This window comes from Piliocolobus tephrosceles, chromosome 8 (assembly GCF_002776525.5).
Source record: "Piliocolobus tephrosceles isolate RC106 chromosome 8, ASM277652v3, whole genome shotgun sequence".
NCBI lineage: Eukaryota > Metazoa > Chordata > Mammalia > Primates > Cercopithecidae > Piliocolobus > Piliocolobus tephrosceles.
Genome location: NC_045441.1, coordinates 116,975,627 through 117,002,712, shown reverse-complemented (window position 1 = coordinate 117,002,712; position 27,086 = coordinate 116,975,627). Strand labels below are relative to the sequence as shown.

Below are 27,086 nucleotides of genomic sequence, written 5' to 3'. Positions count from 1 at the left end.
CTGATACAGCAGGAGGTTTGTGAAACCAGGTGTCACAATGAGTCAGTTTGATTGAGGTTATGGATTAGACATTTCTCAGTTCTGCCAATAAAGGTTGCAGAGGGACGTGGTGTGATTCAAAGGACCTGCCTTCAGGGCACAAGTCACATGGTTACAAAGGCTGAAACAACGCAGCTGAGAAGGAAAATTGGGGACTCAAACTGCTCAAACCCACTTACAGGTTTACTGGGAGATTTACCTGCAGTGAAACACTATATGGGCAGCCACTAAAATGTTGCCCAGCAACAGGAACACCACATTAAATCTTCACTAGATTCTGATAAATGACTTGGTTTGTTTAACTCTTTAACTCCCAGGCCAACGACATAAGAAGACAAAAAACTTCTTATACAAAAACCCAGCCACACTAAGGGCAAAGAAAGGGAGGGTACAAAAACTGTATGTCAATGAAGCCAATATTTTTTCCCAGCCCAAGAGCAAAAATCACTTTGGTCTGAGAATGGCATTTTATCAGCTCTGCAAAGAGGAGTGGCTTAACGGGCATATCCGCTGGTTAAGATAGTATAATAGGTATACTATTACAGCAATATCTACCTGTATGAAGAACCAACATAAAGAACGAGGGCAGACATCTGATGACAAATATTACAAAAAGAAGGCCCTATACAAATTCATACATTTATGGCCCACTGATTTTCCACAAGGGTGCCAGGACAATTCAATGGGGAAAGAGTAGTCCTTTCAACAAAAATATGTTGAGACAACTAGATCCCCATGTGCAAAAGAATGAAGTTGGCCCCCTACGTCATACCATATACAAAAGATAACTCAAAAAGAACCAGAGACCTAAATTTAACAGTTAAACTATAAAAGTCTTAGAAGAAAACAAACATGTAAATTTACATGACCTTGCATTAGATGATGGTTTCTTAGGTGACACCAAAAACACAAGCAACTTAAAAATAAATAAATTGGACTTCATAAAGATTAAAAACAGTGTGCTTCAATGGACACTATCAAGAAAGAAAAAAATAGGAGTATTTGCAAATTCTGAATACTAGACTCTTATCTCATATATCTGACAAGGGTCTAGCATCTAGAATAAAGAGCTATTATAATTTGATCAGAAAACAACAACCCAATTAAAGTAAGTTGGAGACATTTATCCAAAAAATAAATATAAATGTCCAAAAAGCACATGAAAAGATGCTCTTCATCATTAGTCATCAGAGAAATGCAAATCAAAACTATAATGACATATCACTTCACCACTACTAGGAGAGCTAAAATCAATAAGACAGGAAATAACAAGTGTTGACAAGGATGTATAAGGGACCCCTCATATCTTATGGCTGGTGTAGCTGCTTTGGAAAACAGTCTGAAAGTTTCTCAAAAGTTAAACAGTTATCATATGACCCTGCGATTTCACCCCTAGGTGTATATATCCAAGAGAAACACAAACATATGCGCACACAGAAACACGTACACCAATGCTCATTGCAACATCATTAATAATAGCCCAAAAAACAGAGAAAACAACGAATGTTCCTCAACAGCTGTCAACTTGTGATAAAATGTCGTATATCCATACAATTGGAATATCATTCAGAAATAAAACGAGCTTAAGTACTGATAGATGTTACAACATGGGTGAACCTTGAAAACGTCATGCTAAGTCTTTTACTAAGCCACACACAAAAGGCCACAAACTGAATTGTTCCCGTTATATGAAATGTCCAGAATAGGGAAATCCATAGACAGAACACAGACTAGTGGTTCCCAGGGACTGATAGGAGGGGAGAGTAGGGAATTTACAAATGGATACAGATTTCTTTGGAGGTGATGAAAATATTCCAAATTAGTACTGATTGTTATATGATTGTAGTAAAAAAGCCACTGAATTATATATTTTTAAAGTGTCAACTTTATGGTATGTTAATTATATCTTAAAAAAAAAAAAGAACTTAGGGTCCAATATAGAAGTACAAAAACATGGGGACATAAAATGTGTATTTCACTATAGAGACTTCCATATTCTTGCAGGAAGATTAGATGCTAGCTGAAAAACATTAACAAATTTTTTTTTAAATGGCAGCAGACTGAGAAGCAAAAGTCAGGCATGGTGACTCACCCCAGAAGAGGCTCTAAGTATAAACCTTCAAATCCTCTAGAAATAACTAGGTAGGAAGCCACAGGAAAAAGACAGATCTTCATTGAAATCTACAAAGCTCTAAAAAGGATGAAAATGGCCAGAAGCAATACAAGCTTCTTCTCAGAAACAATATAGCGAGCATCCTGTGTGTCACACAGAAAGGAGAACCAGGAAAGGCATTGAGCTGAAGGGTCCATGATGCCATTCTTCAACTGTCACAACCCAAAGGCTGCACATGCAGGGACTCTACGTCAGAGTGGCAAAGAAGCAGGCCAGGGACTTACCTCTGGACAAGGTGTTTTCTACACCTAAAAATACCATCAGGGGATGGGGAAGGAGCTGCTGTAAAAAGAGGCGGCGAAGTTTGATCCTACTGGATCCGCTTTAATGAAATGAAAACATCTAAAGAAACTGAATGAAAGCAAGAGTAACTAAAAGGAAACTCAATTGGGGAATATTTCAAAAAGCATATCAGGAAAAAGCTTCCTGGCAGCCAGAGCTGTTGCCTCCACAGGAAGAATCATCTCTTGAAAATTAAAAAGTCATTTAGACAAAGCAAGCAATCCCAAAACAACATAAGCTGTGTGGTCTGGGAGGCCTTTCCCAGAATACTCACCAACACAGCCAGTTTTTTGTTTGTTTTGTGTGTGTGTGTTTTTGTTTTGTTTTTTGTTTTTTTTTCCTGGCAAGAACAAGAGGCAAAGCTAAATTAGAGGGCCCAACATTCAAACCTAATGAACCAGAAGCCCAGGAGCTCATGGCAGCGCTGACTCACTGGCTCTGGATACACTTGCAGACCCAGCAGATACAAGCACAAGTTGCTGCTCCCGAGCCCACTGTGCCAAAAATCGGGCCTCAGCTTACATATAGGGAGTTTAAATCTCAGGAGGACCATAATAATCATCTACAGAGAGACTTCAGATAAAGAGAGCATCTAATCTGGGCCCTTTTATTTTACAGCTGAGAAATCTGAGAGCAAGATAGGTAAAGTAACTTTTGCCTAAAATAACCAGGATTGACAGTAGAGCAAGGATTGGGGTTGAAGTTTCCCAATTCCGATATTCCACTATGCCACACACACAGATAAGCATTTGGGAGCTGATTTCTGTTAAAATGGTATCTGAGGTTACCTACTGATTAAATCTTTTTCCCAATTAAAATCTCTGTTTATATGTGCCAGTAGAACAGGTGTTGGACACCAAATCACTAAGCAAGTAAAGCTTCCATTGAGTTGACTGTCCCAAATCATACCAACATTTATTAAACCGTACCATCTGCAAGGCAAGCTTAGAGTCCAATATTACAAAAGAACACCCAAAAAGGAGACACAAAGAAGAAAACTTCAAAACGATAAAATGCAGGATCGGCAAACTACAGCCCACTAGCCAAATCCAGCCTACAGCCTGTTTTTGTACAGTCCATGAGCTAAAAATGGTTTTTACATTTTTAAAAGGTTGGAAAAACATCAAAAGAAGATTATGTAACATGCAAAGAGTATGAAAGTCAAATTTCAGTGTCCATAAATAAAGTTTTATTGGAACACGTCAAGCTCATTCATTTATGTATTGTCTAGGGCTGCTTTTGCACTAGAATGGCAGAGTTGAGTAGTTGCGACAGAGACCATATGGCTGGCAAAGCCTAAAATATTTATTACCTGGCCCTTTACAAAGTAAGTTTGCCAACCCCTGATATAAAGCATTATGACAAGCGAGTGAGATGAAAACTAGTTTTATGGTCGTCTGAATAGCAAGTGCATGGCAAAAATAAATTCTGAACCAAGTTACACAAACTGCTCGTTTTTATAATCAGAGAAGGAGCCGCAGTATATGGCAATAAGAATTTAGTTTCAGAATCAAATCAATGTCAGCAGTGACCTTTGAAAGTTATTTAATTGGCTCCATTAGCTTCCGTTTCATCATTTATAAAATAAATACATAAGAATATATATAAGTTGTTACGATCCAGTTTGTCAATCTGTTGCTGAAATAAAAATAAAATGAAGAGTTGTTATGAAACCTAAACAAAATAAAAGCACTTAGCACAGAGCCCAACCCAGGGACACAATAAATATAGCCAACATTGTTGTTACAAGAAATGGCTCAAAGTGTGGTCTGCTATAAAGATTGGAAGAGTATGTACAATAGAAAAAGATGGACATTCCTCTAGGGATATAAAAGAAAATATCACAGCCAGGCGCAGTGGCTTACGCCTGTAATCCCAACACTTCGGGAGGCCAAGGCAGGTGGATCACCTGAGGTCAGGAGTTTGAGACCAGCCTGGCCAACATGGTGAAACCCCGTCTCTACTAAAAATACAAAAATTAGCTGGATGTGGTGGTAGGCGTTTGTAATCCCAGCTACTCGGGAGGCTGAGGCAGGAGAATCGCTTGAACCCAAGAGGCAGAGGTTGCAGTGAGCCAAGATCAGGCTATTGAACTCCAGACTGGGCAACAAGAGCGAAACTGCGTCTCAAAAATAAAGAAAGAAAGAAAATATCAAAGTCACAGAAATTCTCTCACCACTGAATTCAGTCAGATTTAGACTTATAACCTGTAATCTAATTCCCCTGATGTATCAGTTAAGATACCCACTCATTGGAAAGTAGATTTAAGTACCTATTTCCAAATCTCTATCCTCTGGGGTGACGGTAATAAGTATCATCCCTTTAGTTTGTACTGAACTTCATACTTGACAAACTGTCTTGGCAATCATAGCCGCGGATGGTGTGGCTAACTGGAACAACCATGAGCTCTGAAATTATATAGCCTTGAGTTTGAACACAAACTCAAGTGAAAATCATTCTGCACACTGTGATATTCCTTCATCTATAAATGAAGATAATACCACTATCTCCTCTGGGTTATTTGGATTATTACATAAGATCCCTGACTCCCTGAAATCAAGAAGGTAAGTCAATAAATGTTAAAGGAACATTAATCTCTCTTCCCTTCCTTCCCTGCTCTCCTCCCCTTCTCATCCTCACATCAATGCCCTGAGAAAGTAGGACAGTGACCCTTATCCTCATTTTACAGATGAGAAAACTATGGCACAGTAAGACGGCATCAGGGCTAGAACACAGGTTTTCCCAGTGTACTTGCTAATAAACCCCAAATACTTAATCTGTGATATGAGAACCATGAGCCAAAATATTGATGACTTACATAAAAGAACACAACCAAGACTGTAGCTTAGCCTTCACAATCGAAGCCTTCACCATGAAGGAACTCATTCAACCTCCTGGAAACCAGTGTCAAGACTGTTTCCAGGACAATGGTTCTCTGCAAAGCCAAGTCTTCTCTACCTCACGCTGAGCTCTGCTGTTGCCAAGGACCTGGGAGATCAAGACTTATTTACTCAAAAATAAGACAGAACAACTCAGGAAGAACTAACCACACATAGCAGACAAATGTGAAGTGTCATTTAAGAGAAGTCTACCCCAGCTGTCGAAAGAAAATCTTTCAGGATAGGTAACAGTTATGTGTTAACTTGCCAGAGGAGGAACCAAAAATTAACTGACTCCAGGACATAAAAAAAAGAGTATCACTACATAGAGGGGACTTTCTCCTCTATCAAATGGCGAGGATCAAGTACTCAGGCTATTAAAGGTAAAGGAAAGTTACTGCAGTGATCAGTGTTCGTTATTCTCTTCCCATGTTCCCCTTCAGAAAGGAGCTTTTCTGAATTTCCTTAAGTGTTATAATCTGAGAAAACAAAGCATAAAGACAGACTAGAGCACCAAACCACTCAATAAGATTAACTACTATATACTATTTTATTGAATAATGATTCTAACAGGTCAGAGAAACCAGAATTTCTGGAGCGTGCATCTAAACATATACACTAAAAATCAAGACGTTTGAAACTGAACAGCCACTGAGAATTTAGGTCTAACAGTTATCACGACTCTAAAAATAACATTCTGATGGGAAAAAGGAATCAAACATATACTACTGGGGTAAATGTATAAACCTCTAGTGAAGAAAAATGTTTTAATAAGGAAAAAAAAATGAAGGTTTTTTGTTTTTTTGAGATGAAGTCTCACTCTGTTGCCCAGGCTGGAGTGCAACGGTACGATCTCAGCTCACTGCAACCTCCACCTCTCAGGCTCAAGTAATTCTCATGCCTCACCCTCCCACGTAGCTGGGACCACAGGTGTGTGCCACCAAGTGCAGCTAATTTTTGTATTTTAAATGGGGTTTCACCATGTTGGCCAGACTGGTCTCAAACTCCTGACCTCAGGTGATCTGCCTGCCTTGGCCTCCCAAAGTGCTGGGATTAAGGCATGAGCCACTGCACCCGGCCAAAATAAGGTGTTTGTTTTAAACACTAAATATATCACAGAAAAACTGGGATCATTTTTAAAAGTACTTTATTTCAATTCCAGACAAATACCAAAAGCACATTAAATTTGGAGGAAAAAAATAAACCCAGCTCAAGCCTTCCAAGACATTTAAAAGGAAGCTGAAAATATTTCAAAGAAAAAAGCCTAAAAGCAAAGCATTTTTTTCTCCAAAAACAAAAGAGATGCTAATTTTCTGCTATGATGCTAGGTAGTCTTTATTTTAAGGGTGACTAATCCTATGGCTAAATCACCTTAAGCTACCAACAGGTCAAAAAAGCTATAAAGACTCCCTTTGGTCAGCGCAAGCTGGCAAGATACTAGGACCTGAAGATTAAACCAGCACTTGCTGGCAGGTCACAGAAAGCTGAAGACTCAGCTAGTGTGAGCAGATTTGTTACCTACAGGGGAACTGAGCAAATCATACCTAGAGGATAATGAGAGCTAAGTTTCTCAGAGGGGAGTTACAAATACAGAAAGGCCAGGAAAAAAAATCCTGTTAGATTAGAAGTAAATCCTTGCTTTTTAATATATACAGATAAATATAAAAATAGAGAGATATATGTGTGTTGTTTACATACACAAATACTTCCTGGCTCCATCCACTAAGGAAGAGGGCCTAAAAACTATGATACCCCAGTAGCAATGGGCACACCTAGTACCCAGATCTTGGCTAAACATTCCTGTTTCTTGGAGGGAATGCAGGAATGCAGTTGGGGATGGAAAGAGGGAGGAGGGTAAGAAGGGACGGAGGAAGGCAGGAAAGGAGAGAGCAAGGCAGGAAGACAGGAAGACAGAGAGACAGGGAGGCAGGCAGGCAGGGAGGGAGGAAGGGAGGGAGGAAGGAAGGGAGGATGGAGGAGGAAGGGAGGAAGGGAAAGGAGAAGGAAGGAGAAGGAAGGGGAAGGAAGGGGAAGGAAGGAGAAGGAAGGGGAAGGAAGGAAAACTCTTCTCTGCTAAATAGAACCAAGACTTCTTGAAGAAACAGCTGATTCCAGGGTTGGAGCAGGGAAAGCACAATATGAGCCTGGAATACCTTGCTGTGTCAGAAGAAAAGAAAGTGTTCAATAATGGGGACACAACAAAATGACATAAGAACCAGTTTACAAGAGCTCTCATTAGCCAAAACTGGGACAACTTGAAAATCAACATAATTAATAGCAATAGATTATAATCCATTGAATAGGCCGGGCGCAGTGGCTCAAGCCTGTAATCTCAGCACTTTGGGAGGCCGAGACGGGCGGATCACGAGGTCAGGAGATCGAGACCATCCTGGCTAACACGGTGAAACCCCGTCTCTACTAAAAAATACAAAAAACTAGCTGGGCGATGTGGCGGGCGCCTGTAGTCCCAGCTACTCAGGAGGCTGAAGCAGGAGAATGGCGTAAACCCGGGAGGCGGAGCTTGCAGTGAGCTGAGATCCGGCCACTGCACTCCAGCCTGGGCGGCAGAGCGAGACTCCGTCTCAAAAAAAAAAAAAAAAAAAAAAAGGTACTTGAAAGGTGTTTAAGGCCAGTCCTCCCTCTCTCCATGCACATACAGCTTCTAAGAATTTCAATATCAAACTATTATGATGTTGCATGGACCACACATCTTCCTGTGTGACCCATGCACTGTTTCATTATCTTTTCCAAATGAAATAAAATGATAGACGCTTTCAAATCACAGAATTCAAACTTTCTGAGTGTGCTGTTCAAAAAGACTACTGCCCCAAAAAAGATCTTGGGTTTTAGAGATATCCCTTTTCCTTCCTATGCCAATTATCTCATGGTTTTTTTTTTTTTCTTTTAATTGTGTATAAACGTGATCTATGGTTGAGTGCAATGGCTCATGCCTATAATCCCAGCACTTTGGGAGGTCAAGGCAAGAAGATCTCTTGGAGCCAGGATTTCAAGACCAGCTAAGTCAACAAAGTGAGACCCATTACTACAGAAAAATTAAAAATAAAAATAAATAAATAAATGTGATCTAATTAGGTGTTATATTCAGGAAAGCTAGAAACCCCTTAGTGTGTCAAAAGATTTGAGAAACAAGTCATGGAAGTTCAGAGTTAAAGTAACTGAGAACTTTCTATAAGAGGCAAGACCATTAAATCTATTTTTGGTTTAAGTGAAGTTTTCTAATCTGGCTGCAAACCCTTTACTCTTGAGAGTTGGCTATCTTTATTTTCAAAAAAGAATCATATTATCAAAAACAATGTGTGAGAACCAGGAGCAGTGGCTCACATTTGTAATCCCAGCTACTCTGGAGGCTGAGGTGGGAGGGTGGCTTGAGCCAAGGAGTTCAAGATCAGCCTGGGCAACACAGGCATCTTAAAAAAAAAATTAAAATTAGGCTAGGCATGGTAGCTCATGCCTGTAATCCCAGCACTTTGGGAGGCTGAGGCAGGCAGATAACCTGAGATCAGGAGTTCAAGGCCAGCCTGGCCAACATGGTGAAACTGTCTCTACTACAAATACAAAAATTTGCCAGATGTAGTGGCACATGCCTGTGATCCCAGCTACTCAGAAGGGAGAGACACAAGAATCACTTGAACCCAGGAGGCAGAGGTTGCAGTGAGCCAAGATCACGCCACTGCACTCCAGCCTGGGTGACAGACTCTGTCTCAAAAAAAAAAAAATTAGAATTAGTTAAATAAATAAATAACAATGTCTAAGTCCTACAGTCTAAACTAGAAACAAAGAGAAAAGATGCTTTGAGAATGCCAAGAGAAATTCTCTATGTTAATCTTCAAGATGCTGAATTTTATTTCCCTTTGTCCTTATCAAATCCTAAAACTTCCTCCTCCTGTCCCTACACCTTTGATCTTCTCTAAAATATAGGCTGTCTGGATCAAAACGCAAAGGTAATAGAGTAATATTTTTAGCCAGCACAATACATGGAGGGGACAGGAAGGAAATACTATTACACTGTCATTGCTAGCAGTGTAGGCATTTAGATGTATTTTTGTCACCATGGTATTGGATATAGGCTTTGGGGTAAATCTACTGAGAGAATCTTGCCTAGGAAGCAAGAACAAATATGAGACTCGTGGAGAATATAATCATAGAAGAGATTACAGCATTTGCTCAGACACCAAGTATCCCTTTGGAGCATATAGGTAGTGACTGAGGAAAGTGGGAAGACAATTGAATATTGAACAGTTAATTAAGAGATTTTCCGAAGTGCTCAGGGATATCGTATAGATTTGAGTGGTTTTGGTTGAGAACAGAGTAGGCTTGACAGCTCACAGGAAATAATCAATTGAGTGGTTAGAAATGAGTTAGGTAAAACATTACTGAAGTGGGTAACAAGAGAAATTTGACATACTGTCAAAAGGGAACCGCTGGCCGAGCGTGGTGGCTCACACCTGTAATCCCAGCACTTTGGGAGGCCAAGGTGGGTGGATCACCCGAGCTCAAGAGTTCGAGACAAGCCTGGCCAACATGGTGAAACCCCATCTCTACTAAAAATACAAAAATGAGCTGGTCGTGGTGGTGGGCGCCTGTAGTCCCAGCTACTTGGGAGGCTAAGGCAGGAGAATCACTTGAACCCGGAAGGCAGAGTTTGCAGCGAGCCGGGACTGTGCCATTGCACTCCAGCCTGGGCAACAGCCTGGGCAACTCCATCTCAAAAAAAAAAAAAAGGAGGGAGGCACTGCTGAGGGAAGCAGACTGACGCAAATGTTGTCAAAGATAACATAAACTACTGAGGGGAGAATGCAGTGATGCGGAGACAAGTTGGAGTTGCATTAAAGAGGGCAGAGGGAGAAGGTGGGACAGGGTACTGCACTATGGAAATGGAGAATCCAAATGAGGGGAGAAACAGGTGAGGGCATGCGTGTCTAGAGATCATGCCGTGGGAGTGGAAGGTCCCAGAGACATTTGGGCCACCTCTTGTCATTTGGCAGAGAAATAGGTAAAGCAGCTGTGAGTGCAGCACATGATCTTAGCGGTTCAGCTTTCATTCACTTGAACAAAAATCCACTAAGCTATGAGCTGCGGTAAGGACAAGAATTGTTTTTGTCGTCTCCTAAGTCTAGCACTGTACTCGACATACAGTAGAGCCATTTATTTATTCAAAAACTACTTATTTGTTCCTGGTCTTGTTCTGGGCTCTGGATTTACCATGGTGAATAAGACAGATATGATCTTTGCCCTTACAGAGCACCCAGCATAGAGAGGAAGACTGATACTAAACAATTATTCTCTTATGTAATATTGTCACAAGTTCTATGGGAGAGAAGTACGGTGTTCGTACAGCATGGCAATCTGATCTACTCTAGGGTTTAGGCAGTCCTCTTTGAGGAAGGCCAAAGTTAAGGCAGAATTTGCTGGAGAACATATGTTCCTGAATGAGGAAGTCAGAGTGGGGAATAGAGGCAGGGAATTAATGGACAGCACTTCTCAGACTTTACCCTGCAAACATCAGTCACCCGGAGATCTTGTAAAAATGCAGATTCTGATTCATTAGGTTTGGGGTAGGGTCTGAGGGTCTGCATTTCTAACAAATTCTCAGGTGATTACTGTTCTACAGTCTCCTTCAGAAGATCTCTGCACATGCCTCTCTTCAATTCTGCCTTTTTCTTTTGTTTCTATTGGAAGATGATGGGATTTAACCGAGTCATTTTTCTTCCCCTGAGTCTGTAGCCATGTTGACTAGCAGTCATATAACTTAACTCTTCAGTGCTTTCAAAGTATAGTTGATCAACAGCATTTTACATAATGGAAAACAATGCAGTCACTCAAAACACCAAATTCTACACTCTCTGATTTTGACATAAAGACCTATTCTAAGCACTGTATGTGCCTATGTCTGTAACACAGATGTCTTCTTGTGCCTGTCACAAGTGGGATTAACAATTCCAAGGACTGTGCTTTCTGAATATTTTTTGACAATATCTGTAATATTGTTTACCAAACAATGATGGACTCGGCCCTAGTCTAAAGATTTACTTTGGGCACCACCAGAAATCCGTTAAGTCCAACAACCCCTTCCTTTAACTGGGACCCTTTCCTCCTCCACAGTTCCAAGGCCCAGAGAAAGGAGAGAAGCACAGCAGCTACTGTTCCTGGTCCAGGTACAAAGGAGAGCAGCTACTGCGTTACTAGCCACAGCGGCAAGGCTGCTGTCATCTCATCTCTCCTCCTCACAGCACTGCCATCACTGTGTGCCTGAGTGAAATATACTGTACACAATATCAAATCATAATAAAATGATAAAACGTGGTAGGGGACCTGTATACCAGATACAACTAAATGAAAGCCGACCAGAAATATCTTAGAGAAACGAAAATGACTGCATTTACTCTTCCTCAGGTTTGTTCCTGTAAAGTCATGCACACTTTTCCCTAAACTTGACCTAGAGAAATAGTGATATTAAGCATAATACTCAGTATTACTCGGAGTGAATCATCTCTAAAGAATGTCTAATATACTTACTCGGGTTTATATACAGAGCTGACCACAGAGCTTGAGGAAATAAGTCAGCTTCTATGATACTCATGAGAAGCATGACTTTTCCCCATTTATTTTCCAAACTCAAATAGGAAATTCTTCCTATTTGAAAAACTGATAGTCAATTTTAGATGTCAAAATCAAGTACAAATCACAAGTCTACCATAAACGTTTTAAAGTCATTTATTGCTGAATTAAGGTACCATCCTAGGATTTGCCTCATTATTAAAATCCTAGGGACATTATCATAAAGGAATAAAAACTCAAGACCCTGGTCATCTAACACAGCTGGCGATGACAAGAGAACTGGTCATTCCTTCCCCACCACGATGCCAGTGTCCCTGCCCCTTCCCACCCTCTGTCATCAAACATAGATCTGCACATATCAAGATATTAAACAGGCAGCTATATCAGCACAATCTGGAACTTGCTTATGATCCCAGCACTGCATAAAAGAGAGTGCTCATCCATTTTTATTAAAAACATTCAGAATATTCTACCTTCCCTATGCTATCACTAAAGCACAGCTCTGTGATTGTCCACACCTTTTTTTTTTTTCTTTTTTGAGGGGGGCACTCTTTCCAATGAATAACAGATAATTAAATTCTTTAATATATAAAGCAGAGATTTCAAATAAAGTTTATGGACAGCTCAGACTCAGGGGCCACCTTTACTGTATGCTTAGTGTGTCATCAACCACTTCCAAGAATCAATTTTCTGAGGCCCTTTTCCTCAGATAATCAAGAGTACTAAGCTGATTATTCTCTCTACATTGCCTTTCAGCTCTCCTCCTGTTGATAATCAAAGAAATACATTTTCTCCTATGAACTCTCATTAAGAGCACCAATATGGGAACTCTTAAGGATTAAATGGAAACCAAGCAGTCTGGGCTAGCAGCCCCACACCGCCTTACTTGTAATATAATGGCAAGTTATTCCTCCAGAGCTACAGTTCAGGGGCCGAATACAAGAGCAGGGTGGGCTTAGCCAGGAGCTGGACCTGTGTCCCACTGAGAGCTTGTGGGGAGGACTCAGGAGATTCTAAAGCCCTCACAAGAGAGCAGCTTAACAAGATAACTCAGCTTTTAAGTGATAGAGGCAGCCTCCTGGCCTCTGGGCTGTGAAAGGGCTCACCTGCCAAGAGCAATAATTCAAGTAATTACCACACACAATAATATATCACCATGGGATTTCAGGACCCAGGTATTTGGGAGTGTCCCTCTACCTTACACATGAGGAGGAATAGAATGCACCACTTTTCTCATTAAAACCTGTGACAGAGTCCTGATAGGCAAGCAGATAAATTTCACTTGGCACAGTGATTCTGTTTTGGGTTATTACCAAAAATTTTTTTAATGTCCTTGTATTAAAGGCTATAAAACAGTGATTTCCTCTCTCCCGGAACAGAATTCCTAAGACTGAAAATAACATCACATTAGTTATTTCAGAGACTGGAAACAAATATCTCTAAATTGCTCCCTCCCACCACAAGACTCCACTGCAGTGGTCCCTATACCTATCACCACGGCCCTCCTTGAATAAAGTCTGCCTTACCATCTTTAACAAGTGTCATGAATATTCTTTTCTTTCATAGTGACTTTCCATTTTCAATAGTGAAATTTAAGTTGCCTTTAAAAACAAAATTACTTAAATCTTAAAAATTGTTGACTGTCAGCCGGGCACGGTGACTCACACCTATAATCCTAGTACTTCAGGAGGCCGAGGCGGGCGGATCATGAGGTCAGGAGATTGACACCATCCTGGCTAACATGGTGAAACCCTATCTCTACTAAAAATACAAAAAAATTAGCCAGGTGTGGTGGCGGGCGCCTGTAGTCCCAGTTACTCGGGAGGCTGAGGCAGGAGAATGGCGTGAACCCAGGAGACAGAGCTTGCAGTGAGCCAAGATTGCGCCACTGCACTCCAGCCTGGGCAACAGAGAGAGACTCCACTTCAAAAAAAAAAAAAAAAATTGTTGACTGTCAAAAAGATTTCCAAAACTCAATGAAGTGATATGTCAAAGCCATTGTAGGAGCACAGAAACATGTGAAGCCTGGGAAACTTTGGGTAAACCAATACCAGGATTAGGATGAGCACTTCCCAATACCCAGAAAGGCTGCAAACCAGATCCCCTGGTCCAGTGACATCTCCTCAAACAACTCTAAAAAACGAGTGTTCTCCATGCCAGATAGTGTCATTCTTACTACCTACCACCCTGAAAAGGACAAACAACTGTTTTGTTTTTCTTCTGTAGTCACATAAACATTTCTGATACCAACTGTGTGTGGGTTTTTTTCCACACCAAGCAATCCTCTAATTCTCTGCAGACACCAACTGGGTGTTCTACGACTCAATTCAATTCAATTCAGACACTGTCTTCCTGGAATTCGTGTCAGATCCCACAAGTTAAAGGGGCCATCACACAAGACTCCTCCCACTGCAGATGCCAAGTTCAAGCCACCCTTAATGACTGACCAGCTATAAATTAGGGGTTCTCATGAGCCTCTTCTCGAGTTCATTAATTTGCTAGAACAGCTCACAGAACTCTGGAAAACAGCTTACTTACTAGTAAGTAGATTTATAAAAGTATACAACTCGGGAACAGCGAGATGGAAGAGATACCTAAGGTAATATATGGGGGGCGGAGTGCACAGCCTCCATACCCTCTCTGGGCACACCACCCTCTCAGCACCTCCCACTTTTCCCCAACCCCAAAGCTCTCCAAACCCCATCATTTAAGGAGGTAACACAGGCATGATTTATTAAATCACTGGCCATCAGTGATTGAACACGATCTCTAGCAACCAGGCCCCACTCACACTTAGGAGCTTCCCAGAGTCCCTCATTAACTCAAGTGTGGTTCAAAGGGGGCTTGTTTGCTGGGCAGAATGGCTCACGCCTGTAGTCCCAACACTTTGGGAGGTGAAGGGATGAGGATCACTTGAGCCCAGGAGTTCAAGACCAGCCTGGGCAGCACAGAGAGGCCCCGTCTCTACAAAAAATACAAAAATTAGCCAGAGGATCCCTTAAGCCCAGCAGGCTGAGGCTGCAATGAGTTGTGATCGCACCACTGCACTCCAGCCTGAGCAACAGAGTGAGACCTTGTCTCCAAAAAAGCAAAAAAGAAATGACTAGAGTTTTAGGAGCTCTGTGCCAAGAAGACCACAACCAGATATATATTTCTTTTTACATCACAATATCACACACCACCTTCTTATCCAAGAAGAAAAAGGGAAAAGAGGAAAAGCTATGAGCCTGCAAATAGGAAAAAAGTCAGACTTCTCTCACGTGACTTTGCCTCTCACCTCCACCTGTCATCTGCACTTTAGGAAGTCAAAAATTTCCTTAGTCATGGAACTCTCCAGAACCCAGAGAAAACAGACAAAAACAAAGCCAAAAAGGACCTACTCCACCTGTCAGTACTAAGACCTTAAGACACCTGGGGTTGGCGGGGGTGGGCAACCAATTAATAAGTACAGTAAAGCCAGGTGTGGTGGTTCACGCCTGTAATTCCAACATTTTGGGAGGCTGAGGTGGGTGGATCACAAGGTAAGGAAATCAAGACCATCCTGGCCAACATGGTGAAACCCCATCTCTACTAAAATATAAAAAAAAAAAAAATTAGCTGGGCATGGTGGCATGCACCTGTAGTCCCAGCTATTTGGGAAGCTGAGGCAGGGGAATCGCTTGAACCTGAGAGGTGGAGGTTTCAGTGAGCCAAGATGGTGCCACTGCACTCCAGCCTGGAAACAGAGAGAGACTCCATCTCAAAAAAAAAAAATAAAAGAAAAAAAAAGAAGTACAGTAGGCCCTCACATCCATGGATTCAACCAACCATGGGTCAAAAATATTCAGGAAAAAAACAGTAAGAGTAACAATGCAACAACAAAAAAAATTAAAAAACAATAAAATATAGCAATTATCTACATAGCATTTACACTGTATTAGGTATTATTAGTAACACAGACATGATTTAAAGCATACAGGAGCCTGGGCACAGTGGCTCACACCTGTAATTCCAACACTTTCGGAGGCTGAGGTGGGAGGATCATTTTCAACCCAGGAGTTCAACAACAGCCTGGGCAAGATAGGGAGACCCCATCTCCACAAAAAATGTATTAGCCAGGTGTGGTAGCATGTACCTGTAGTCCCAGCTACTGAGGGGGCTGTGGTGGGAGGATCACTTGAGCCTAGGAGGTTGAGGCTGCAGTAAGCCATGATTGTGCCACTGTCCTCTAGCCTGGGTGACAGAGAGATTCTGTCTCAAAAAATAAAATAAAATAAGATAAAAGAGGTTGTGCATGGGTTATGTGCAAATACTATCCCATTTTATACAAGGGACTTGAGCATCTCCAGATTTTGGTATTGGGGGCTTGGGGAAGTCTTGGAACCAAATACCAAGGGACAACTGTAATTATTTACCAAGGCCCAGGTGCTGGGTGGGCCCTGCGCTCCATAGAAAAGGCAAAGTGACTTTCAGGAATAGTCTTATCGGGGAAATAAAACTACCAAGCATAAAAAAACTATTGAGTAATGAACTATTAAGCAGTATTTTACCCTAAATTTTATCTAACATGACACCTGTAAGAAATAAACAGGTAAGGTACAAGTAAAGCACCCCAACCACCACTAAAAACAAAAAAGGTTACAAAAAAGGTACCAGTGGCTGCACTTTTAGAATCTATCTTATACAAATGCTAGCATCAGAGCACAGAGATACACAGTTCTGTCAGTGCAATAGTGCTTAGAATTATGAAAAGCTAAAAACAACATACATCAACAGAAAAATAGATAATATACATCCAAACTGTGGAATATTGCTCAACCATTAAAAAAGAATGAGGTAGATCTATGACAGAAAGATAGTCGTGACAACTTACTAAAATAAGAAAATTGTCAAACACACAGAGATTGACCCTATTTCAGTTTCTTTTAAAAAGGAGGAGAGGGTGTGTATCTGCATGAAACATTCTGGAAGCAAATATACTGTTGACATTTGCTGGGAGTATGAGAATGAATGGTAGAAAACTGAGGGGCAAGGAGGGCAAACAGAGAGACTTTTTTTTTTTTTTTTTTTTTTTTTTTAGACTGTGTCTCCCTCTGCTGCCCAGGCTGTAGTGCAGTGGCGTGATCTTGGCTCACTGCAACCTCCACCTCCCGAGTTCAAGAGATTCTTACCCCTCAGCCTCCCGAGTAACTGGGATTACAGGCACGCACCACCATGCCCAGCTACTTTTTGTATTTTTAGTAGAGATGGGGTCTTGCCATGTTGGCCAAGCTGGTATCGAACTCCTAGCCTCAAGTGATCTAACCACCTCGGGTTCCCAAAGTGCTGAGATTACATGCGTGGGCCACCACGCCCAGCCAGGGATTTTTGTTTTTGACTTCATACCTCTCTACTGCTTGAAATTTTAACAGCAAGTTGAGTATAGAAATACCAATTATTCAATTACTAATACTGGATGACACACACCCACTGAACGTTTTGAAGGAATTCCAGGATAAACTGGAAAACTATTGACCAGAATGAAAAAAGGCCATCAAGGGAACTGTAAATGTGACCCCTAATCATAAGGACTTCATAAGACCTGAGAATTATTTTTACTTCCATATTAGACAAGCTAGTGAAATATAAAGACTAAGACCACTGAGTAGATCATTTGCAGTTTTAGTGTTGTTAAGAATGGGGCCTATGAATAAGAAACAGGAGAGATCCAAAAGGCCTAAGGATGAGGCTCCTCAGGATTGCAAGAACAGAAAGTGAGGAATGTAAAATCTTAGTTTTGTAAATGACACTAAAGACTTCCACTGAAATAATGTGCCAAGTTATTGGTGCCAAATTATAGGAAGATCCTGGGAATCTATGCAAACAGAAGGAAAAGTGGCAGATGAGTGTTAAAATGAGCATATGGCCTACATCAGGCATATAAAACAACTTCTCAGCTGTCAGCTGTGACCTAGGAATAGGATCTGAGTCACTATAAGTGGACCCTGAGGACCCCAGCCCAATATTGAGCCACAAATTAAAAACAAAGTGTCCTGGGAACCATCAAGACAAATGCGAAGAGAGAGAAACCACTATCCTCCTCTCATAAAATTCTGGTGCACCCACCTCCACATACATACATTTCATTTATCATTCACGTCCTGCCCCTTCAACTATAAACAGTACAGAAGACAAGATCAGTGGATCTCACATGCCAGCCCGAGATCAATCCCAAACTGTTTCTTTCAGAATAGCCTAGGAGTAGCTTTTTTTGAAAATGACCTTTCCAGGCCAGTCCCAGAGCTTCTAATTCAATGCCTGGGAAAAGTCTTCTAGGTTGTCCTGATGTGATGACCTGTTTAGGAAATCACTGGGCTCCTTTCTCTCACTCTGAATCTACTCCCAGAAAGGATTTAAGGTTTACCATAAAAAATAAACTCAGAAGTAAAGAAACCATGTGAGCAACTGCCAAGAATTGATTTAAATGATTCCTATACAGGTTGAGCATCCCTAATCCAAAAATCCAAAATCTGAAATGTTTTGAACACTAACATAATATTCAAAGGAAATGCTCATTGGAGCATTTTGAATATCAGATGTTCTGGCTCCAAGCAAGAACAGAGCTCAGGACCCTATTAGCCCGCACACTCCCAATCAAGAGCAGGAAAAGACAGACTCTCCCTATGAGCCAGGGGCTCCCTAAGTTCCCTCCTCTCCCCTTCCTTTCTCAATTCAAGATCTGCTGCACCAGGAAAATGTCAGGGTGTTCTGAAGCAGAGATAGGACTAGGTGAATAAAACCCACCAGAACCATGTTCCTCTGGGTCTCAAGCAACACTCCCACGAGTTTATCCTCATACACTACTGAAAGGAAACCAAGGACTCCCCTTACTTCTATCTACCTTCTATCCACTCCACCATTCAATTATTTAGTCTCATTCTAACTCTCTGATCTTCCACACCAGAAAACCATATTTCCACTAACCTGCTTTCTCAAAATAAAGATTTTTTTTAAAAAAAGAATAGGAACAGAAAACCTGCTTTATGCAAGATAAGCAGTAATTCAAAGTCAAGCCATTAAGGTATGAGATTTCTCAGCTTTGTTTCAGCATGCCTAAATGAAATGTAACACAGGGTTTCTTATAAAATCACAGCCTTATGGGACTGGAAGATGCTTAGAGACATGCATCCAGTAACCTCATGTTAGGACAGTTTGAGGTGGAATATCTTACCCAACATTACCCAAATGGCAGCACCCAGGCCAGAACTTGTGTCCCCTGACTTATGGCCCAATGTCTCTTCTCTCTGCCATGCTGCTTCCCAGGGACAAAGTTAATAAATTAGATTACTAACTTTAAGCACAGATCCCTTAAATCTCCTTTATTTTACATCCCAAGCAGACTACTGGCCAAATAAACAGAACTGAGAACTCAAGGAGCCTCAAACTTTGTTGAGGAATAGGGAGGAGATGGTACCTTAAATCACACATGATAAGCATATAACTGAAGAAAATGTGCCAAGCCAGTTTATATTACAGATTACACATTTCAAAAATGGCATCTGAAAATGACATGAACATTTTAATTAGTTTTATTTTTCCCATAAGTTGCTTAACTTCCTAACTTTTAAAAAACACCAACTGAAACCACTGTTCATTTTTTCTTAAACATTAGAGTGAAGAAAAAGATTATTAATTTATCATATTGAGTCTAATGAAAATAAGTGAAATCCCGTAACATTCCATCTATATCAAATGTTCACAACCTGTGATTCCACATAAATTTCTGCTGTAAAAGCAAAAAGCCTATGTCAGTCTCCCAAGAGAGGAAGTAGCAACAGAAACCAAGTGTGTACCCATCTCCCAGCAACAAATAAGAGGAAAAGCCAGATAAGCCCAGTAACAGTTGAATCCCTTTATTGCATTTCTTTTCCCTGATACGGCACAAAATTTCCTACAGTATGTACCTATGCTCTTCTTGGAGAAATGAAATAAATCCAAAGACCAAACTCCAAAGGATATTTACCATGCCCCTGTTAGAACCATATCTGTCAGATGGGTAGCTAGCCTATGCTCAGAAGTGAGTGGACAACAGGCCTTAGATAACCTTGTTACCTCAATTCAAAAACCTGGCCAATTTTCTCTGCTAAACCTACAAACGGAAACCACAATTTTCACTTGCTCCCCAAATTTATCCTCGAAGTAAACTGGGGCATAGACTTCACCAAATCATTTGCCCACTATTGCCAGAACTAGTCACTGGCCTCAGAAGTTCCCACTCATGTTAATGAGCCACAGGGTGTGTGAGCCAGTTCTTACCTGATAGTTTTGATCCCTGATGCATGCTACTTTGTTTTTCACTAACTAGGCAAAAAAGTACTGCCAGAGGCTACAGCCACAGTAAATTCCACCTAGTAACAAAATGCTAACAGAAACATAAACAACAACAAGTTCTAGATGCTATTTAGCTCTTATTAAGCCTACTCTTGGCATTTTTTTTCATCCATGTTTTTCCCTCAATTAGAAGAAAAACAGTGACTTTGGGAATACACAGGACTAGCTGATAGTCAGAAGATCTTAGTGTTAATCCTATTAGAAACAAGCCTATGACTAAGTATTTTTTCTTATCAGTCTCCCATTCTTTTTTTGAGACAGAGTCTCACTCTGTCACCCAGGCTGGAGTGCAACGGCCCGATCTCAGTTCACTGCAACCTCCACCTCCCAGGTACAAGTGATTCTCCTGCCTCAGCCTCCGGAGTACCTGGGACTACAGGTACATGCCACCATGCCTGGCTAATTTTTTTTGTATTTTTAGTAGAGACAGGGTTTCATCATGTTGGTCGGGCTAGTCTCAAACTCCTGAACTCAGGTGGTCTGCCTGCTTCGGGCTCCCAAAGTGCTGGGATTACAGGCATGAGCCACTGTGCCCAGCCTCCCATTCTTAACATTTATTCAGTGTACTTCATGTCACTGATTAGCCAGGTATGGTAGCACGCACCTGTAGTCCTAGCTACTCAGGAGGCTGAGGCAGGAGGATCCCTTGAGCCCAGGAGTTCAAGGCTGCAATGAGCCATGATTGTGCTACTGCATTCCAGCCTGGCAACTAAGTGAAATTCTGACTGAAAAAAAAAAAAGAAGAAGAAGAAATCATCAATGGTGGAAACCCCAGGGGCTTTGCACTTGCTGTTCCTTTGGCCAGGAATGCACTTCCTTTATGGTTAGTATTTGATGTCCATCAGATCTCAGCACAAATGCCATCTTCTGAGAATTCTTTCCTAAACACAGTATCTAAAGGACCCACCCTCTCCCTTACTACCAACCACTCTGTCCCAGTTCCCTACCTGGTTTCACTATCTTGTACGATCATGCTTATTTCTTGTTAACTTCTTTATTATCTGACTCCTCCATAAGCCATAAGGACAGAAATTTGATCTACTTTTTAAATTCTGTTTCTCCAATGCCCAGAAAGAGCTTGACAGATAGCAGATGATCAATAAATACTTGTTCAGGAAAGAAAGGAAGTATAATTGCTTCTGATTCTGTTTCATTAGTTACCATACTGCTAACATAACTAGAGCCAGATAGGCGCTTCCTTTTGACAGAAAAATGACAGAAAACCTTTAAGACACAGTAAAAATTTAGTGTTCCTTTACTTACAATCTTGATTAAAAGCTACCAGGCTTACCTGCTGGGAAATGGGCATTTTAAGACCACAGGGAAAAGCCTTCCATACTGGCCTATCTACTTCTTTATAAATGGCCCTTCTAAAATATTGTTATTCAGCTACCTTATCCTTTGGAATAGTAGAAGGATATTTCAAGTAGCTTAAGAAAGGTGGGTTTTGTTTGTTTGTTTTTTCCTGAATTAGGGGAACCCACCCCCAATATTTCAACATAGCCAGTCCCTCTGTTCGGGGTCCCTGACTTCCCGCAACATTCCTGCATGAGCTAAGTACACGTAGGAAAGAGCAGGTCAACAAACTACTCTACCCCCACTGAACTTTTCAAAGACACACACTGCTTAGTTCAGAAACCTAAGGGGCCAGGCACAGTGGCTCACATCTGTAATCCCAGTACTTTGGGAGGCCAAGGCGGGCAGACAGCTTGAGGCCAGGAGTTCAGGACCAGCCAACATGGTAAAACCATGTCTCTACTAAAAATACAAAAATTAGCTAAGCATGCTGACGCGCGCCTGTAATCCCAGCTACTCAGGAGGCTGAGGCAGGAGAATGGCTTGAACCCAAGAGGTGGAGGTTGCAGTGAGCCAAGATAGTGCCACTGCACTCCAGCCTGGGCGACAGAGCGAGACTCTGTCTTAAGAAAAAGAAAAAAAGAAAAGAAAAAGAAAGAAACCTAAGAAACATTTAGCTATAATGAACTAAATTATAGGTAGCATTTCCTAGAGGCTGTACACTGAAGGAATCTCCACTAAGTTACCCAGCAAGAAGTCTACATCTTGCTTTACAACAACCTGACAGCACAAGTCCCACTGAAGGAGAAAATTATGGCCCTTTCCTCCCTTGTGTCAATTTGCCTTGGTCACCCAATGAGAATCATGGTTCTTAGTATAAAACAAATGACTGGCGGGGGCATTCCTTTCCCCTTCTGAGGCAATTACGTGGGTGGGGGAGGGTAAGTGGAAATGGGAACTGGGATTTGGCACTGTCCGTCCTCCCTTTAGCCTTCCACACCATAAGCAGGATAAGATATGCTGCCTCCATGGCTGCTTTCGATAAGCATATAAGATTCAAGAATTCAAGATTCATTCTGCTGTTGCAAACGCTTGACAAGAAATGTGAACATATCCAAAGAGAAAAGAACAGAGAGTAAACCAGGTCAGTAAAACCAGAGAAAATAGCCATCTCTAAGCTAAGCTGGGGTGACTCGATTATACTAAGTACCCCAACACTTCTCCCAACCTCATCTACTTAACATCTGCTGACAATATTCTGTTGCAGTTAAAGAATATCAAGCAAATTATTCAAAGAAACCCAGATTTTAAATCCTTCAGGGTTTCGAGAAAATAAGATCTGATTTGATAGAAGACACATATTTATCCAGGTTATATTTTGGCCACCCACATATTTCTGAGTCTCATCCCAACTCAGAAAATACAAATCCATCTTCAGTTTTTCCATCATCCTTACTGATTTTTTCTGTAACAGAACAACTCCAAAATGTCTGTATCAACTTACTGTCCACTTCCTCCTTAAATATTCCAGAACCAACTCTGTTCCTTCACCCCCACTCTCAAGAGCAGACACAGGTGTTAACATCACCCTCGTTTTTTAAAAATTAGTCAAAGTGTTTTACAACTGGATTCCCAAGTTCTTCAACCTTAAACAAAATAATGTAGGACTTAATAGCATAGCAAAGCAAGAGAACAGAAGAAACTTGTACCTCTCACGGCCCTACAACACTTTCTTCTGCCAAAAAAGAGGAAGGACTATTCCTCTTTACAGCAGCAAACTTCAACCCTAGACAATTTCAGACCTTCAGCTCAGCCTGAGTCCAGATAAATCCAAAGAGTTCACAATGAAAAGCGTAGGTCAGTGTTCCAATTTCTACCTCTCTCCCAAAAGGCAGAAAAGTAGTGTCTCCTGTTTTCCTATTCATCAAACTATTTCTTTTTCACTTTCATCTGTCACAGAGCTCCATCTTCCTTTGTAGAGTTCTTGCAAAGCAGTTCCTAGTAGCAATGGAAACTATTACTCTCCAGGAAAATACAACTTTGCTTAGCAGAAGAGCTTCACACAGAGCAATTTGCCAGTGGTCAATTTTTCATTCCAGACAAGGCTTCTAAGCCTGGCACAAATCTGCCTGTCACTCTGCAGTTCACTCAGCTTCCCTCCCCTAATCCCTGCCTGTAACTCACCCACCCCTGTAGTGTGGTCAGAGAAGGCAGTGCAATCTATACTCAGTACGGATGGCTCAAATCACTGAATTGTATATGCCACTTCCCAGACTCAACCATCTTCCACACCATACTCCTATGCAAAGACCATAAGCACCAGATGAAGTCACTTACCATAACAGCGGCTCCCGGACAAAACAAAGAGTAACATCTCATCTTTTCTCAATTATAGACAGCTTCACTTTCCTGCAATTTGCGGCTATGCATCACTGGCCCCACCCTCCATGTTATAAAGTAATACCCTGGAGTCATGAAGTCAGAGACATCATGCATGATATTGAAGAGCATGTGCCATGGCAGACAGACTCAGGTTCAAGTCTCAGCTCTGCCTCTTATTACCAATATAAGGTACCTATCCTTGGGTAAACTATTCTTTCTAAACCTCAAATTACACATCTGTAAAATGTACCTGACAATCATTATTTACTTGTTAGGTATTATAAGTGAGACAATATGAGCAGAATACTCAGCACAAGACATGACAATAAACACGTAATTGGTGATATTCAGTATCCATGGGGGTAATCTGTGGGCAGTCACTGTACAGAACACAGATGCCCTAAAAGCCTCCAGCACTGGCAGAAACAAAACTATGTTCAGCCTCATTCTATTCCCATTCCACAAATGAGAGAGACCTTTAAGAACAATTTAAACCTCAGCAAGGAGAAATCTCAGAAAGATCTACTCTTTCTTACCACCAAACCCAACACGGGACAGCCAAGAGATGTTTTTGTTCCTATGGTGAAGGGAAGATCAGTGCAAATGAAAAAGCTAATGAAAGAAGAGCCACTTTAGGATAATCCTTTCATGAGTCAGGTCAGTATTTCAGAGGAAATATACATGCGGATCTTGGAAATTCTCTTCTCATTCAGTTTCTGATCAGTTATGACCCTCCATTATACATAAACAAAAGGAAAAGGCAATATTGGAAACCCCAAGAATCGTGGCTGGTGGCAGCCTATGACCTTAAGAAATGAGCACATGGAAATTGGGAGAGGGGATCTTAAAATCGGCTTTACACACACATAAGCTGCAGAACATTTTAATCTTGTGAAAGATCATGGGATAATTAAATGAATTTTTTTAAAAACTGGGTCTTGCTATGTTGCCCAGGCTGGTCTCCAACTTCTGGCCTCAAGCGATCCTCCTATCTCGGCCTCCTAAGTGCTGGGATTACCAGCATGAGCCACCGCGCCGGGCCTGAAATAGAATTTTTCTAAACTTTCTACAACAGCTAAACTTGTGGAGCTTTGAGAGAAAGCATCACATAGGATATCTGCTGTTGCAGATGGAAATGTCAGAACTGCAGTGTGAAACGACATCTAAAAGTTTACAGTCATCATAAACCAGAAAATTTGGTAAAACCAAGAAATGTCGGGTTCCAAGATTTGGGAGGGTTTTGGGGAGGACAACTGGGAGGTGGTGATAAACTGAATTGATATTATCAAATTATCATGGAGCTAGGAGTAAACTGTAAAAATAAACTTTGCAGGTTCAAATTCAAAATTCAAGAATTTTCAAAAAGTTGACGGTATATAAAATCAGGCAGAATCTATAGTGCTATGAGCACTAGACTAGGAATCTAAACACTTAGGCTCTTGTTCTGGCTCCAACCCAAACCACCATGTGACCTTAAGCAAGTCACTTGCCTTCTTCAAGCCTATCTCCTTATCTTTAGGGGACGGGAGAACAATAATGATTACTAAGATTCTTGCCGGCCTAACCTTTTAAAAGTCAAAGGCACACAAAGATCATGAGCTTTCAGGTCTACACAAAAGGTGGAGGGAAAGAGAGGAAAAGAGGGCCACAGAGTGAGAAAACTTGGGAGTCAAGTAACAGCGTTTGTGGAAACAGAAAAGTTTCATGATGGCCAACTACGCGTAGAGAAGAGCCGATGTCAGGATCTCGAAAAACTGCTAACTACTCAGCATATGTCAAAATGAACAGAAAGACGGGGGATGGGAGGACAGATATCAACGAATTGTCTCTGTCAATCAATCAGTAATCGATCTGTCCTGGTAAACAGCCAGGAGATCCGAATGCGGCAACCTTGGAAATCACTGTGACCCCTGATGTCAAGGTGTCCGGGAGGCAAGGAACAAGGGGACTCCGTGTCTGCTTCCGTCTAGTGAGAGGATTCGGAGAATCGATGAAAAGTGAGGAAGGGGGCAGAGGAAAGGGGATCTGGGACACGGAGTAGGCTGGCGGGAGGTGGAGTCAATGCCTGACTCCCGCCCGAAGGCAGGCAGAGGGGTCGGTGTCCGGGGCCCGTTCTCACCATCTTGACGATGCCCCGCTGCACGGTGGGGACCGCGGGTCCCCCGGAGGAGCCGCCGCTCTGCGCGGAGGACGCCATGTGTGGAGATGCAAAGGCAACGAGTGGAGCGGCTGGCCGGACTGGAGGTGTCAATGTGGGTGTCGGTGTTGGTGAAAGGGAGTCGAGGCGAGGGGCAGGCTGGCTACCAGCTGCGGAGGGTGGACGGGACGGACTCGCCGGGCGCTCACAGGAGCAGCAGCGGGACTCGGAACGAAAGAGACGCGATCTCCGCCGCCGCCACACGTTCTACTCGCCGCGCAGGCGTGCCAGAGCGCCACCGCCCACCGGCCAATTAGCGCCCAAAACCCGCCGGACCTCAGGCCAATAGGCACCCTGCTCGCGGAGCCCCGCCCCTTGGTCCCCAAAACGGTGGCGAGTTCCAGGAAGCGCTGAAAGAGTTGATTTGCGAGGATGGGCTAAGTATGGGGCGGGACTTCCGGGGCAGTCGGCGTAGGTAATGTCGGGAGGTGTAGTGGGAAGGAAAGGACACGTCAGCATCTGGCCCCGGGGCGCGGGGGGCCATGGGAGCCCCAGGGGCGGAGTCAGCTGCGCCCAGGGGCGGAGTCAGCTGCGCCCTCTCGCCTGACCCCGCCCATGACGCCCCTCCCTGCCGGCCGCAGGGGCGCACATTTGTATGCCCACCTAGGTGGGCACTGCTGTACCCGGAAATGCGGCCTGGGAGGGTGGAGCCACGCAGGCAGAGTCCTGGAGGAATCTCCGTACCCGCTCCACTTGACTTCCGACATTTTAACTTGGCTAAAAGTATGGAGAGAACTTGGAAAAGTCAGAGCTTTGTGGAACCTCCTACCGATGTGCGCTTTAATCCGCCACGCGGCCGCGCGCCCTGCTTGCAATCGGGAGTGTGTCTCGCTCTTGTTTGTGTCGCAGGGGTCTAGCGCTTGTGAGGCGTTCCATTGATGTTTGTTAGTGGGAGGAATAAATGTCTCTT

At 42.2% G+C, this 27,086-nt stretch overlaps 1 protein-coding gene across 1 annotated transcript in view; it reads right to left on the bottom strand.

The window, feature by feature from the left end:
• Window positions 1-26,463, bottom strand: part of SND1 (staphylococcal nuclease and tudor domain containing 1) — a 438,355-nt gene extending 411,892 nt beyond the window's left edge. Inside the window, exon 1 of the mRNA XM_026454383.2 lies at window positions 26,099-26,463. Within this exon, the coding sequence (XP_026310168.1) occupies window positions 26,099-26,176 (78 nt within the window). The 5' untranslated portion in view covers window positions 26,177-26,463. The remainder of the gene's footprint in view (window positions 1-26,098) is intronic.
• Between the last annotated feature and the right edge of the window lie 623 nt (window positions 26,464-27,086).